Below are 16,230 nucleotides of genomic sequence, written 5' to 3' on the forward strand. Positions count from 1 at the left end.
CATCATTACACAGCGAGAATTGGTCACAATTCATTAAATCTAAGTTACCAAGCTAGCGCGCTGGTGGTTTTGTACTATCGTTTTTGAAGAAATTTTTTATAAATTCTTACATAATGAAAGGAGAGGGGCGTTTACATGGAAGAAATGATCAAGATTCCAATGATAACGAAGTGACTGTACAAAACAGAGAGCGTGCAACACATTTAATTATACGAGGCGTCTTTTTTGAGTAAGTACCGTATTGAAATTGAAAAAAGACGTGCTAAGATATCTCAGTAATTTTAATTTTACATGAAAGCCTGTACCTTAATCTAATATCTACATAATTTCCGTCAATATTGAGGCACTTGTCATAACGTTGTACCAGTTTTTGAATACCCTCCTCATAGAAGTCTGCCGCCTGACTTGTTAACCACTGCATCACCACTGTTTTGACTTCGTCATCGTGTTGAAGACGCTGACCGCCGAGATGTTTCTTCAAGTGCAGGAACAGATGGTAGTCACTGGGCGCAAGATCGGGGCTGTACGGAGGATGATCTAGGGTTTCCCATCGAAAAGATGTGATGAGATCTCTGGTCTGATTCGCCACAGCAAAACGATGCCCTTGCTCAACTTCCATGGACTGCTGCTTTGATTCTGGTGTGACGTACGCCACCCATGTTTCATCGCCCGTACCAATTTGGCTTAAGAAATCATCGCCGTCGTTGTGGTACCGCTCAAGGAATGTCAATGCACTGTCTAAACGTTTGGTTTTGTCCTCATCCGTCAACATTTTCGGTACCTAACATGCGCACAATTTTCGGTAACTCAAGTGCATTGTTAAAATGCCATACAAAACACTACAAGAAACATTAGGAAAGCCATCTCGCAAGAAGGAAATCGTAATGCGTCTGTTTTCTCTCACTTCTCTCACCTTATTGTCCACTTCCTGCACCAAACTTTCATTAACGACCGAAGGACGCCCACTTCGTTGTTCATCATGCACATTTGTGCGGCCATCTTTAAATGCTCTCACCCAATTTTTTACCAGTCCATCACTTATAATGTTTTCTCCGTAAACTGCACAAATCTCATGATGAATATCGATCACTTTTAAGCCTTTAGCACTAAGAAATCTTCTGACAGCCCGTTCTTCACAGTCGGCGGGACTCACGATTATCGGAGGCATCTTAAACACTCAGTACACAACGTAAACAAGGAAGAATCAGACTAATGGCGTCAGAGCGTAGATTGAGGTACAAGCTTTCATGTAAAAATAAAATTATTGAGATATCTTAGAACGTCTTTTTTTTGAATTTCAAAACGGTACTTACTTAAAAAAACACGCCTCGTAGATGACTATAGTGAAAAGGAAAATTTAATTCCTATAGCATGTGTACTGTGGACTCCGCAACAAGCAGAAAACACACAAAACATTTGGAAATATGCGGAGTAATAAAAATATCTGTTTCAAATTATTTAAGGGAACGTAAGGGATAATTAGAACTATTTTCTACAATGTTTGATGACAAATTCTGGGAAATACTTACTACGGAAGCAAATCTCTTCGCACTTCAAATAATAGGAAACGAAACGTGGACGACACTTGTTAACCTGTAACTTTTGCCGGAATGAAGGCCTACTACGCACATTTTGATGGCTCATATCAGAAAACAGAATATCTAAATGTACTGGATTAAAAGACCAATAGAAACGATACTATTTAAAAAAGTAATGTATTTTAAAAGATTTAAGCAAATGTCTAAATTCTTAAATTTTTGACACAGTGAAACTGCTGACAGTACTGATCGGCTTCGAAAGATGAGAACTACCCTCATCCTTTCGAATGAGCAATTTAAAGAAATTTGTATACCGGATTAAAGCGTCGGCTTACACTTTTAGTATGTTAACAATTTAATCCATCGAAAAGAGCGAGATTTGGACCAAAATTTACAAGCTGTGTGAGAAAAGTACCAGTTTTTGTTATAGTTCCAAAATATATACCGACCAGAACAAAACGACGGAATAATAGTGCGTCAGAGAACGTTGCCATAGAGTTGTCAAACTCTCAACTGAATAAGGGATATACCTTGTTTATGGACAACCGGAATTCCTCATCCAACTTGTTTCTAAAATAACACCAGAAAAACACAGATGTTATCAGGACAGTACGCACCAACAGGTAAAATATGCCACATGACATTAAATAAATTAAAGGAAGGAGAATATTTATGAAGGAGCTGTAATAATTTGTTGGCTCTGTGATGGAAAGACAAGCGAGACGTTTATATGAACCAAACCTGGAAGTATAGAGATGGTTGAACATATAAACAAACACTTCAGAAGAAAAAGCCCAAAAGCATGCTCGACTACGTTAAGTGAATGTTTGGAATTGATCGTTAAGATCAGGTGTCGGCTTATTTCCCAAACATGAGAAAAAGTCCTCAGAGAATACCGAAAACGTTACTTTTTATATATCAGGTATGGCTTTCTTCAATACGTACATTACGCATAAAACAATACACGGTAAAAGGAAGGGAACGTGTTGATTGGCGAATAAATATAGCTGAGATAACTTCCAAAAATATCCAGTTACCGTACTACGAAAACCGTGCAAAACCTTCATTAGGTGAAACACCTCATCGTCGCCAAGTGCAATATTGGGCACTTTTCCAAAAATATGTCTACTCGATGCCTAAAAGAAAACACTCAACACGGATATGAAATGTCTGCATAAAACAAAAAGTGCTAAGCGAAGCGAAGTGGTAATGAAAGGAGTGTAAAGTGGAGTTACACCTACCACAGTGGTTTCTAAACTACCATAACATGCAGGATTACCGGTTTTTTGAGTTGTAGGTATTTTCCTACTAATAATTCGCTCAAGAGTAACATGTCTTCCCCTAAATTTTTTTGTTGACGATATCCCTTTTGGCTTCATGTTATTAGATTCCTTCTGAAGAAGTCGCTCTTGAAAACGCCCAAGAAGATTATGTATGATTTCTATTAAAATATTGTTTTTATATAAAAATTTATGTATTGAAGTATTGTTTGAAATAGCGCATTAATGTACAGGAACAAGAATTAGATTATTGTAGACGTCTACAAGAGCAGTATTGGGTGAAACAAATAAGCTTATAGCTACATAGCACAGATCCGTATTATGCGGACAGTATATCGTGGCAGTCGACCGTGAGCGTAAGCAAACGAGAACTTGGATTCCCCAAGAGAGAGGAGCCGTGCGGGGAATTAGTCCCGTCTCTATTTCGAGAACTGACATAATTGCTGATTCCTTTTGTTGTGATGAGAATCTCGTTCGAAAACCCTTTATGCACGAGGATTAGTCCCTTCACCCATTTCAGAATAACAAATAAAAGCAAGCAATCCACAACACAAAGCAAACTGAAGTACACAAAGCGTTTGGTAGTGGCTACAGCGCAATTGTTTGGATGCGGTTGGCAGCGCTAGTTCAAGCCCGACCTCTACTGGTGTTTTACGCAACCATAGTTCAAAACACTTTCCACTTAAAACTGGCAAGACGGTGTCCGCATAATATCTCTGTTTGTACTGTAACTGTCTCTCGAGTCACACTGGCCCGTTTAGCTCGCGTCGCCTCCAACCGCTTGGTTTCCCCCACTGGATAACTGGGTTTGGTTAGGGACACGCAGGTCTACGAAGTGGCATTCAGTAGACGGACTTGCACCAGCCATTGCACCACACGAAATTGTTATTATAATTATTATTTTCCTTACACATAATTAAGTTCGTACAGAATTCTCAGATCGCGAGTCCTACTTGCAATGGTCAGTTTTTTTTCCAAGGATTTATTTCAGGTGTCAAATTACAAATATTTAGCAAAGTAGAGCATGAGCAAACATATTTCGTGGTCAAGGTTAGGTTTTGCAATACTTTCATCCTTGTACTGTTTGAAATAGGTTATCTGCAAATGGTGACAATGAATTAACATCCTGCGGCTATTTACTACCAGTTTCAGGGTTGTATAAGTTCAAAATGGTTCAAATGGCTCTGAGCACTATGGGACTCAACTGCTGTGGTCATCAGTCCCCTAGAACTTAGAACTACTTAAACCTAACTAACCTAAGGACATCACACACATCCATGCCTGAAGCAGGATTCGAACCTGCGACCGTAGCAGTCGTACGGTTCCGGATTGCGCGCCTAGAAGGTTGTATAAGTGTCGTTGCGAAGTAATTCAGAGCGGTTTTTGTTATGAGGTATCGTCTTCATAAATAAAATTAATTTTAATGTAGTTGACGAATAATTCGAGATGTCCACATTACATTCAAAAAAATCCATACATATAAAAACCTAAATAATTATTTGCATCTAAAAATGTCCAGAAAGCAATAAATGCTTCTTGCAAGCACACCTGTCGCAGAAACCAAGTGAAGAGATAATAGTAATAACGACAGTGATAATCGAATTATCTTATAGTTTCATACACTGAAGCGCCAAAGAAACTGGTAACTCATGCATATGCAAATACAGAAATATGTAAACAGCAGAATATGGCGCTGCGGTCGGCAACGCCTGTATAAGACATGAACTGTTGGCGCAGTTCAAATGGTTCAAATGGCTCTGAGCACAATGGAACTTAAATTCTGAGGTCATCAGTCCCCTAGAACGTAGAAGTACTTAAAGCTAACTAACCTAAGGACATCACACACATCCATGCCCGAGGCAGGATTAGAACCTGCGACCGTAGCGGTCGCGTGGTTCCAGAATTTAGCGCCTAGAACCGCTTGGCCACCTCGGCCGACTGTTGGCGCAGTTGTAAGAACCATTATTGCTGTTACAATGGCAGCTTATCAAGATTTAAGTGACTTTGAACGTGATGTTATAGTCAGCGCATGAACGGTGGGACATAGCATCTCCAAGGTAGCGATGAAGTGGGTATTTTTCCGTACGACTAATTCACGAGTGTTCCGTGAATATTATGAATCCGGTAAAACATCAGATCTCCGACATTGCTGCTGCCGGAAAAAGATTCTACAAGAACAGGATCAACGTCGACTGAAAATAATCGTTCAACGTGACAGGAGTGCAAATCTTCCGCAAATTGCTGCAGATTTCAATGCTGGGCCATCAACCATTGTCAGCTTATGAACCATTCAACGAAATATCATCGGCATGGGTTCTCGGAGCCAAAGACCCACTCCTGTACCATTGATGATTGCACAACACAAGCTGTAGGCCTCGACTGGTCCTGTCAACACCGACATTCGACTGTTGATAACAGGAAATATGTTGTCTGGTCGGATGAGTCTCGTTTCAAATTGTATCGAGTGGATGGACGTGTACTGGTATGGAGATAACCTCATGAATCCATGGACCCTGCATTTCAGCAGGGGACTGGTCAAGCTGGTGGAGGCTCTGTAATGGTGTGTGGCGTGTGCAGTAGGAGTGATCGATACGACTCTGACAGGTGACACGTACGTAAGCTTCCTGTCTGATCATCTGCATCCATTCATGTCCACTGTACATTCCGACGGTGGTGGTGGTGGTGGTGGTGGTTAGTGTTTAACGTCCCGTCGACAACGAGGTCATTAGAGACGGCATTCCGACGGACTTGGGAAATTCCAGCAGAACAATGCGACACACCAAACGTCCAGAATTGCTACAGAGTATCTCCAGGAACATTCTTCTGAGTTTAAACACTTCCACTGGGTACCAGACTTACCAGACACGAACATTATTTAGCATATCTGGACTGCCTTGCAACGTGTTGTTCAGAAGAGATCCCCATTCCCTCGTACTCTTACGGATTTATGGACAGCCCTGCAAGATTCATGATGTCATTTCCCTCTAGCACTACATCAGACATTATTCGAGTCCATGCCATGTGTTACGGCACTTCGGCGTGCTCTCGGGGGCCCTACTCGATATTAAGTAGGTGTACCAGTTTCTTTGGCTCTGCAGTGTACTACATAGTGGCATTTCTCGAACTCAAAAATTTGTTGAAACAGTGATAATTATCAAATGGTTTCGAATTGTAGTTATAACGGCAAGAAGCGTCTTTAGACCCCCTCCCTCTAAATGTAATTCGCTCGTCAGAAATACGCTGATAATTAATCTGTGAACAGAGAGCCAGTGGTTCTTCACCGTGCACCATGTCTTCACTGACAATCCCGTCAACAGACGGGACGCGAAAATTTCGGTAGATTGCCGTTTCCGTCATTTGATGGGTACGATTTCTCTCGCTTTTATATACGAAATGACATATTACTACTGGTGCGATCGGTTTTCATTGCGTTGCGAGGGACATGGAGTTTGTAAAACAGCCTATAGCAACGGCAGCTGTCCGTTCAGTACGTAAAGAAACGAAAGGAATGGCTTCACATTTTCTTAGGACGACGAACTTTAGGGCGAACTGAGGAAAGAATTTGTTGACTGTGACAACGAGAGTGGCGTTATCGATGAGTCAGATGATAATACTGTCTTTGTGCAAGAACAACTGCGTGAAACTTCAAGTGAGTACTTTTCGTTTTTATTGAGTTCAAATGTGTGTAAAGTCTTATGGGACTCAACTGCTAAGGTCATCAGTCCCTAAGCTTACACACTACTTAACCTAAATTATCCTAAGGACAAACACACACACCCATGCCCGAGGGAGGACTCGAACCTCCATCCGGACCAGCCGCACAATCCACGACTGCAGCGCTAAGACCGCTCGGCTAATCCCGCGCGGCTTTCATTTAGTAAAACGTATGCTGTAACAACTGTTTGTGCTCTTTTCGATGTTTCTTCATTTTCTGTACCAGGAAACAGCTTTTGTTATTTGTAATGGGTTCAGAAAATGAGGTCAGTGATTGTGCTAAGAATATAGAACCACAAAATGTCAGTACTAACAATACCGAAAGGAGACAAAGTGGAAGGAATATCACACAGAGAAGTTATAAAATGTGAAACAAAATATAACAATTTATAATTATGGTTTCAAGTTGTTAGTTTTCAATTGTTGAAAGTACAATATCGCACAAGACTGGTAAAGAAAAATTATTTTTACGCTGGCAAAACTTATTATTTTTGTTGCAAAACCTAACATTCATTGAAATATATCGAAAAAACATATTCAAAGAAGCTGGAAATATGTTCTCCAGAAGACCAAAATTTCAGGATGTCATAATAGTTATGATCAGAGTTAAATATTGGCTAGTCTTCTTAATAAAAAAGTTTTAAAAAGGCCGCCATTCTAAGAAACGGCAAGGTTTACGTAGCCTCCAGTCGAAATATTAAAGCTAGTGTCACAAATTAACCATAAGAGATGAGCGGTTCAAACTGCGTTATAAACTGGCTTTTGTGATTAGTTCAACACGATAAAAAATATGATTAAATTGTGGGGCTTGTGGAGGTACTGAGTATGTTGAAAGTACGCGTTAGTTAATGTTAGGTTTTGCAAAAATATGAAAGTTTACGGGAGTCAAAATAATCTTTTTTACCTGTCTCGTGAACTATTCTATTTTCAACAATTAAAAACACACAACCTGAAACCATAACTATAAACTGTTACACTTTTTTTAACATTTTGTAACTTTTTTGTGAGATATCCCTTCGCCTTGGCCTCCTTTCAGAATTGTTAGTAGGTGAAAGACGATGTGGTCGAAAGAGATTACAACAGAGCCAAGAAACGAATGTGTTGAGCAGGCTGGAATCCACCTCCAAGGAATCAGGAGTAAGAAGTTTCATACAGTGTGTCGCACCTTCCGCTAAAAGACAATCACGAGCTTGCCAGATGGTGGCTTTAGTATTCTTGTTGATTAATACAAGTTTGGCATATGCAAAGTGTATGTTCGATACCCACTATAGACATCCATTTTTAACAGACACTAGCAGACCTCCATCACCAAATGAAAAAAGTCGGTTTGGAATGTGGTTCGGAATCCACATTAAATCGACGCGGGCAAGGTCTGCCATGATAGACAGGGATGTCAAGGCAAAAAGAAACGCTATCGCCATTCAGCTTTCTTAAGCTAGAAATATATTTTATTTAATGAACCAATCGTTATGTAAGCTCACAGGGCATTTGTTTCTTATTTTATCTGAATTTGAGACTTTGAAAATTTTAGTGCTGATTTGGGATTCGAATTCGGGTTTTGACCCTGTTGACACGATAAGCTCCAGAATTTCTTTGTTTTGCTCAAGATTAGAAACTTCTCTAGGTCTCCACTAACGTCAGGAATCTGGTTTCTAGTACTGATCTGGTACAAAATTAGTCGTTATTTAATTTCAAGCTCTACCAAGTGCACTCCGACCTACTGGTGAAAAATGATTTTGATGTCCATGGACGCAAATTCGGAGGAAGCTGAAAATCTGGCAGGTGGTAGAGTTCGCTGGAGGAAACTTGTTGCCTGATATGCTTCTTCGCGTTGGAGGTACCAAATTTAATTCTTCGTGCATTGTCAACAATAACAGTAAGTGCTGGCTCCAGAAAACGACCTTTTTATCAGATCACTTCAAGTTGAAACTTTTCATCACATCATTTGACGTCCGAACACGCTACTCCTAGCTATCGGCTGGAAAAAAATCCGTAGTTGACGTCTCTTCGTGTTGAGTCAACAATGAAAATATGCGTCGGATTGGACTCTCAGTCAGCAATGAACTTTCCATCGTATCGTTCAAGTCAGACATGCTAGTCTTAGCTACTGGTGAAGAAAAATTCGATAGTACCGTATGTTCGTGACTATGAGTGTCGGATTACACTCACAGTCAGAAGTGAACATTTCGTATCGCCGTTTTTATTCAAAGATACGAACATCTCGTTACTGGCGAAAAACTGTCGCTATTTAACATCTGTTCGTGGCTAGGAAACAACGGTGACATGTGACTTCATTTATTTTAAAGTTCAAACTTCCTAACTGTTATTGGTGAAAGCTTCGATATTTCACGACTCTTTATGCCTAGTTATCAATGACGATTTGTGTCACGGGCGAGTATCGGACAGGCACCACAACTTTGCTTAGTTAGCATTGACTATAGGTGATAGGTTTGAATCCAGATCCAAAACAAGAAGTTTCGACATTTAATTTAAAGTTCAAGCATGGGAAACACTTACTTCTCTTGAAAACCATAGATAATTAGTCGCAAATCGTGATAGACAACGAGGGTGGTAGGTGACTTTCGAAGTGCACGTAGATCCAAGCGTCATCAGGAGTACAGTGAAATTACTAATGATACACTGTAGGTGTTGATGTTCCCATAGCGCTTGCCGCTTAATCGCGGTTCTGTAACTGTCTCGTTAATTAATCAGTATATGTTAAGTCACATGTTATGCGAATGACAGTAAGTCGGCGGTTGGAAATCCTTTTAGGCAGCAAAACTACTTTTATTGCCTTAAATCTTTGAGAATCTATATTATCTTTCAGAACCACTTATTCATAAAAGTATTTAGTTTTGACTGAGAATTGCAGAGTGATTTGTGTAACAGAATTGTGAGTGTTAGTTGTCTCAGATGCTAAATGTCACCTACTGTAATAAAGTTGGATTTAAGAAGTGTTTCATCCCTAATAACATGTTTCCTAATATTTGCCATATCGTGGTACTGGTTTACATCTGCACTGATTGTCATAAACAGCAGTGTTCTCTTGTGGTATCTGTTTTATATAGTCAAACGGTTGTACCACGAAGAGATTAGAAGACCTGCACGAAAGCTACGTTATGTTGGCTACATGCAAAGAAGGTAGAACGTAATTACCGTCGAAATGGCTCTAAGCACTATGGTACTTAACATCTGAGGTCATCAGTCCCCTAGACTTAGAACTATGTATATCTACCTAATATAAGGACATCACACACATCCATGCCCGAGGCAAGATTCGAACCTGCGACCGTAGCAACCGCGTGCTTCCAGACTGAAGCGCCTAGAACCGCTCGACCACAGCGGCCGGCAATAACTGTCGTTTGGATACATTTGAGCATGATGGTTCATATGCTTTCAACTCACAAAATATGTCAAGTCGAGAACGAACGTTTAAAAATGAGTCTTACGGTGTCGCTCAGCTATATTTTACTAACTCTTAAGAGAGTGTAACAATTCACATTTTAATGTTTGAAGGTGAACGTAGATAACATGTAATAAACGTGTTACAAAACATATGTAGAGGAAAATAGTAGTTAGGTGGTTGTAATAGTAAGTAAAAAATGAGTAGGAAGTTCTTCCTATGCTTCTTTGTATAGCCCGATTTTAATGACAACATTGTCGACGGAACGTTAGGTTTTAATCATTCCTCTTCTTCTGTCTACAGCGTCCATATGATCTATGTGTGTGGTTTTCTGGTTACCTGTTTCAGTTTTAAACTACTTATTTTATTTATTTACCGATAATTACGGGATTCAGGCCGTCTCAAGAGCGCCTATATAAAAATAATACAGTACGGATGAGCCTTTCATTATAAAGATACAAATTTTGTATTATATTATAACAGCATTATGCTGCCATTAACTTACGTATTAAACTACATAAGATTAATCCCTACAAAAGGGAAAATATCGTATGAGCTACAAATAACTACGTAATCTGCAAGGAAACGACTTTTATTCGTCACGGGAATGAAACAGGTATCATTCGTCCGAAGGCAGTGAAAATGTGCAGAAGGAATAATAAATATAAACCGCACCATGGGAATAAATATAAAAATTAATATTCGTTTTTCCAGAGAAGGACTTCTCTTTGGTTATTTATATTATGCAGCTATCAAAATCGCGGCGTTTAGCTTATTTCTTCGTTTAAGATCAAGTATAGGTACGGGGCAATATGGGAAGTGGTGCGATCGACACATTACAGAGTGTAATATTTAACGAATATCTTTATAATGGGCCCCACTCGTTATGAATTAATTTTACACAGGAACATCAGAAAATGGGGCTGTGATTCGTAAACTAGCCGCGAAGAAAATGAAATATAATAAAACAAAATAAAAACTTAGTGTAGCTGCAGTACAGCTATGTATAAGATAAATACATCATCAGCTAAGCACACGCAATTAGAATTCTCCGTCAAAATTAGTGCAGGTCATGAAGTATGTATGTAGACTCTTAACAGATTAATTCTACATAAAATCACCATGAAAAATTGATGATGTGACTGTATTGACATTTAAAGCAACTAATATAATCATCCTGACACATTCGCTCAATAAAAGATGGTTGACCCTAAAAATCTGGAAATTTAAGATTCAGCGACACATGAGGAATGAACTTATAGACGAAACTATGTCCACCTGAAAAAAATTCTAGATTCATTATTGTCGGAATTCCCAATGAAGTGCATATCTGCCGAAAGCGGCTAGTGTAATTATGGCACAGGGCGAAGAAAGGGAAGAAAGTACTACATCTAATGCACTGTTGGCAGTATGCATGAATTTTAGCGGTAAATGGTAAGAACAAGAGTCCAGTGTCTTAACACCACAGCACCCATCTCGGCGCAAAAATGAGGTCATGACCATGATGAGAAAAGAATAAATAAATCAAACTCTATCAAACATAAACATTAAAGTAACTACAGTAGTACGTGTCGGTTCACCAAGAACGATATATTGCCAAGAGAACTGACACTGATAAGCGAAACGGAATTTCTTTAGAGGAAACCCCTACGGCGCACGTCAAAGCGAAAATACATCTTCTGTGTGATTTATATTTTCAACATTCACCATCTCTGTCAGAGTCAACAATAGCAATTATCTATGTTTCATATTTAAGGGCTCTACTTCCGCGTTATTCATTCACTTCTCATTTATACCTTAGGCGCGTAACGCCAGAACAATTATGTTAGTGTCTTTTTGTTTTGACCTATCACTTACTGTATGCTCGGCCACTAGATATAGGGCACTCTTTCAGAAGACAGGTTTGAAAACGGAAATGAACAGCAAGCAGTCCGCCGTGATATCTCACCGTAAGTTCGGAGAAACCTAAGAAAACGAGATCACTGATGCACAAACTACGATTTATTCATGAGGTTTCTGGAATGATAACAAGAGATTAATCACAACTGCGCCCATTGTTACACGTGGGATTAAATACGAAAGGCTTAGTCTTGATTATTATTGCTAACACGATATTTAGTTTACGAAATATTATGAAGAAATTTTTGAGTGAGAAATGCTAATTAGATGATCATTTATAATTATTTTAAAGAACAACTTTCATCAGAATGAGCCCATAGAAATATAATATATGCTAATGCTCCAGAAGAACCGAAACGGTGTGTATTGCTCCAATGGATTTCAATGCGTATCTGACGCACTCATTGTGTCTGCACCAACGATTTGCAGTAATATTATTTTTTTCAGATGATTCTGTTACTGAATAATGATAACGGCGTGGCAATGGCTAATGTTAAGGTGCGAAAAAGTAATTTGGGAGCTCTTGAACTACACATAATATTTAAAGTGGTGCGAGACGACTGCTTCTATTAAATCTTGAGTGACAACGAATATTAACTTTTTTTAAACAAGCCATAAATTCAAAATTTAGCTAACTAAGGCTCTTTGACACTGACTTTCTGCCGTAAATCGTTGATAAAATCCAAAGATCTGTCCTGGTCTTGAAAATATGCTGAAACGTACTGTTGACAAGCTCATTCTAGTTTTACTACTTATTTGATGCTTGTAACTCATTCGTCACTGACATTTATGAAGCAGTCAAATAAACGACGAATACGACGCAGTGGAAAACGACTGAAACACTTTCAGAGTCTAATACTTGGTACAGAGGAAACTGCAAAGTGTTTCAACTTGTGCGGATAGAATTTACTGTGGAAATCTGTTACACATCATCCTGTTCTCTTCGACAAGCGTGTCGCACTTGATTGCCACCAATTATGTTCCCCCAAAATAAAACGACTTCCTTACAACTAAGGAAGTCCCTCTCAGAATGCTCCTTCGTGCTATCGCGAGTCTAAGAGCTGACGTGCTGCAAAAATGCTTGCAATTACGTCGACAAAATCGCCAGGTTGTTAACAGAGGAAAGGCAGAGAGAGACATCCTTCCTTACCTTGCAGTGTCACTTACCAATGCGAAAACTGCTCAACAAATTATTTCGTTAAACATAAGTAACATGGAAACATGCAGGAAAATTCCTTACCTCACATGCTATACCTTATTATCCTTTACCGAAGTTTCATATCCAAAAGTTTCACATGCCACAACATTTCTATTATCACTGAAACGTAATTTTCAGGTTTATATAGGACAATAAATGCTATGAATGAGTAACAAGAAAAATAAATGTAGCTTGCTTGGTTTGCGACCAACAAACTGTCACATTAATGTGTGAAAACTTGTGCGGAGTGTTCATGATATGCGGTTCAGTGTGTTGCCAAGAGTCCACAAAATACAATTTGACGTGTATAATCTCCTGCGTTTACACTGTTGCCTCTGATGAGTTCTTCCACGTTGAAACACGCTCAGCTATTCTGATTTGTTGCACTTAAGCATTCATCTGAAGATGGGTTAACGGTGGAAACTGTACAGTAATGAAAACAAAATACGGGGATGTTTGATTTCATGCAGTGACAGCCAATGTGGTAAAATGTTATCTTTAGGACAATTTGTGGTAGATGAGGGCGCTGTTGCAACCAGAACAATTATATATTTTCTTCTCTTTTTTTAAAGCTCGATATTTGTTAATCATTAATGTCATAGATTTGCGCGTACCATTTATATATTTACGCGCTGTAAACTAATAAAATACAGAAATATATGAAAATAGATGCACATTGTTGCTTAATTTACAGTAGATGGTTTGAGTTAAAATACAGTGCCAGGAAGGAGTTTCTTTCAGTTGTTAGAATATGTTACTTGAGACGTGTACTCAATGCGCAAAGCAACCAAAGCGCTTGTCAGCTGTTAACATATTTCTAAAACGAATATTCACTAGGCTTTTTTATGTGTATAGGGAAGAAACAGATTGTAGGCTTAATCGTTTTCTAATGGGATGGTTTTGAAAATTGACTTTATTGCTCCTTTTCTTAACAGTTAACATTAATGATAAACACTATTTTGCGAATATGAGTCGACAAATGTAATTTCAAGAAATAGAAAATCGTTGGGGTTAACATAATTGTAAATTTTTTTTTCTCTGCTGGTTTCTGCACAATGTACGTCTGTTGTAATTTACTTGCAATACTACTAAGGCGATACCAGGCGCTGGAATGTCGTTCACGGGAAAAAGCCGCTAGCTGTTTAATTAGACACTCTGTAAATTTAAGGTATCATCTTACCTGTATTGGTGGGTTCGTTTCTTCGTTTGTCGCACTCCAGCGCTAGCAAATTGCTCACGGAAAATCGTCTCGCGTTGTCGGTCGCTGATGATGCCGCATCTTGCAACAACATTCCACTGTAGCTCATCATCTTGCCTCTGCGGATTTTACGACTTACTGCGGCATGGCTCACGGTTCAGAAATTACAAAAAAAAAAGTGGTCGAGGCTGTCGATAGCGAAAGAAACGAACTGTCATACGAATTCGAACTAATCAATCTTCCTTCTCGAAGAGTAAATGCCAAACCACGACCGTCTGTGAGAGACTTGGTAATACGCAAACGATTTATGCAGTGTTGTCAGTGGCGACAAGTGATTCGTCAAATTACTGAAATGTAGCGAGCTGGTCCGATGCACCGAAGAGGCAGGCGACCGAAGCGGTTGTAAGGGATACGAGCAGGAGTTGCGACGGTGATATCCTCCCCCACTCTTTTGGGCGCCTAAGCTCCGCCCCCCTTCCCAAACACGTGCTCCTCGCCACAAAAACAGTATCAACCGCCCCTCCCTCCCCTTTTCTCTCATCCCTCCTTTCCGCGGCAGACCGCTGGACCATAGAGCACGCCTATAGGCATATTTTCTAATCAGCGCATCAAATGGAATTGTAATACATTGCTAGATAATTTACCTGCGGTGTGGATATGCTTATTGCTCGATGTAAAGAGGCGTTTCAACACTTATGTTACAGCCCCAGCTTAGGTACGGTGAGACATGCCGTCGGGCGTCAGACGCCGAAACGGGGTGAGTGGTGACGCTCGATTATAACAATGAGGTGTTGTAAATTCGGTTCGTTTTACTTTCAATAGAATACTTTCGCAGTCAACCGTAGTTCTTGTACGTAGCCTTAGAGCACCGTTGCAGGTCTGGCAGTCGATTTTTCTCTGGTATGTCCTTCGTGTACATATCGTATTGTTGTACGAGTGTGTAGTGTGGGCCACTAAGGGTTTGGTGTACATAGCAGGGAAAGTCACAAAGCTCTAAAAAAAACCTTGCATACTACTTCTAAAAGACAATAAAACTACTTAATTTGTGATCTGTACAAGAAAGGTATTGCAAAAGACTAACCGAGGAACACTAGCGAAAAAAAGAACAAATCAAATCTGATTTTGGGAATTGGTCGCTGTATTAGTCTATAGGTGTAATTAACACACAAAAAACCATCGAAACGATTATGATGGCATTTACTCCACTGCCTACATATAACTTTCTTGAGCATACAGCCATTTCTTCGCTATGTAACCACATCAAAACATTTCAAGGTACGGTACCACGGCTTCTGATAACTGATGGTACGTGAATCGGTGTATACTTTGGTTCCTAATTTATGGTCCTAACTATTTTATGTGCACACATTTAGGAGGAACTAAGATACTTCAAATGGTAGTTTCTACATTTTAATGTTATTCGGGAACCCTTAAAAAGAGAAGTGTTATGATATGTTGCTTTTATAAATTTGGAGTGAAGCTTATTAGAATCAAAAGTGGCGAATCTGCTAGATGCCTAGGCTAAGAGTGCCGACAAGATGCAATTTCGGATCCACTATCTGATGTTTACATGGTGAAGCGATTGAAAATGCTGAGGTCGCGGGAATGAGACCCGCCTTAGACATTGGTGTAGATTTCAAATGTGCCGTTACTCTGTATGTCTTTTGTGACAAACGAGACTAGATTAATTTGAGGACTAAGAAATACCGGAAGTAAGAGCTAAGGAAGTTGCTGTTACATCGTCAAGTATTAACTTTTTTCTTAAAAGCGGAAATTTGCACTGAGCCGGAATTTTGGATCCTCATATTTAACACACCATGTGCTTATTTTTGGAAAAAGTTTTACCGCAAATCGCAACAATGATAGTATCCCTATACTTCTCTATTCAAGAGTTCTCTAAATTACACAGTTCAGTTCTGGCAAGTAAAATAGTTAGATATAGCCATCGGATAGGTAACTATTCCCTCCTTTGCTTAGTAGTTCTTGTCAAGAACATTGTT

At 39.4% G+C, this 16,230-nt stretch overlaps 1 protein-coding gene across 1 annotated transcript in view; it reads right to left on the reverse strand.

Moving 5' to 3' along the window:
- Positions 1-14,634, reverse strand: part of LOC126298708 (paired mesoderm homeobox protein 2-like) — a 480,059-nt gene extending 465,425 nt beyond the window's left edge. The window contains exon 1 of the mRNA XM_049990134.1: positions 14,213-14,634. Within this exon, the coding sequence (XP_049846091.1) occupies positions 14,213-14,342 (130 nt within the window). The 5' untranslated portion in view covers positions 14,343-14,634. The remainder of the gene's footprint in view (positions 1-14,212) is intronic.
- Between the last annotated feature and the right edge of the window lie 1,596 nt (positions 14,635-16,230).

This window comes from Schistocerca gregaria, chromosome X (assembly GCF_023897955.1).
Source record: "Schistocerca gregaria isolate iqSchGreg1 chromosome X, iqSchGreg1.2, whole genome shotgun sequence".
Taxonomy (NCBI): domain Eukaryota; kingdom Metazoa; phylum Arthropoda; class Insecta; order Orthoptera; family Acrididae; genus Schistocerca; species Schistocerca gregaria.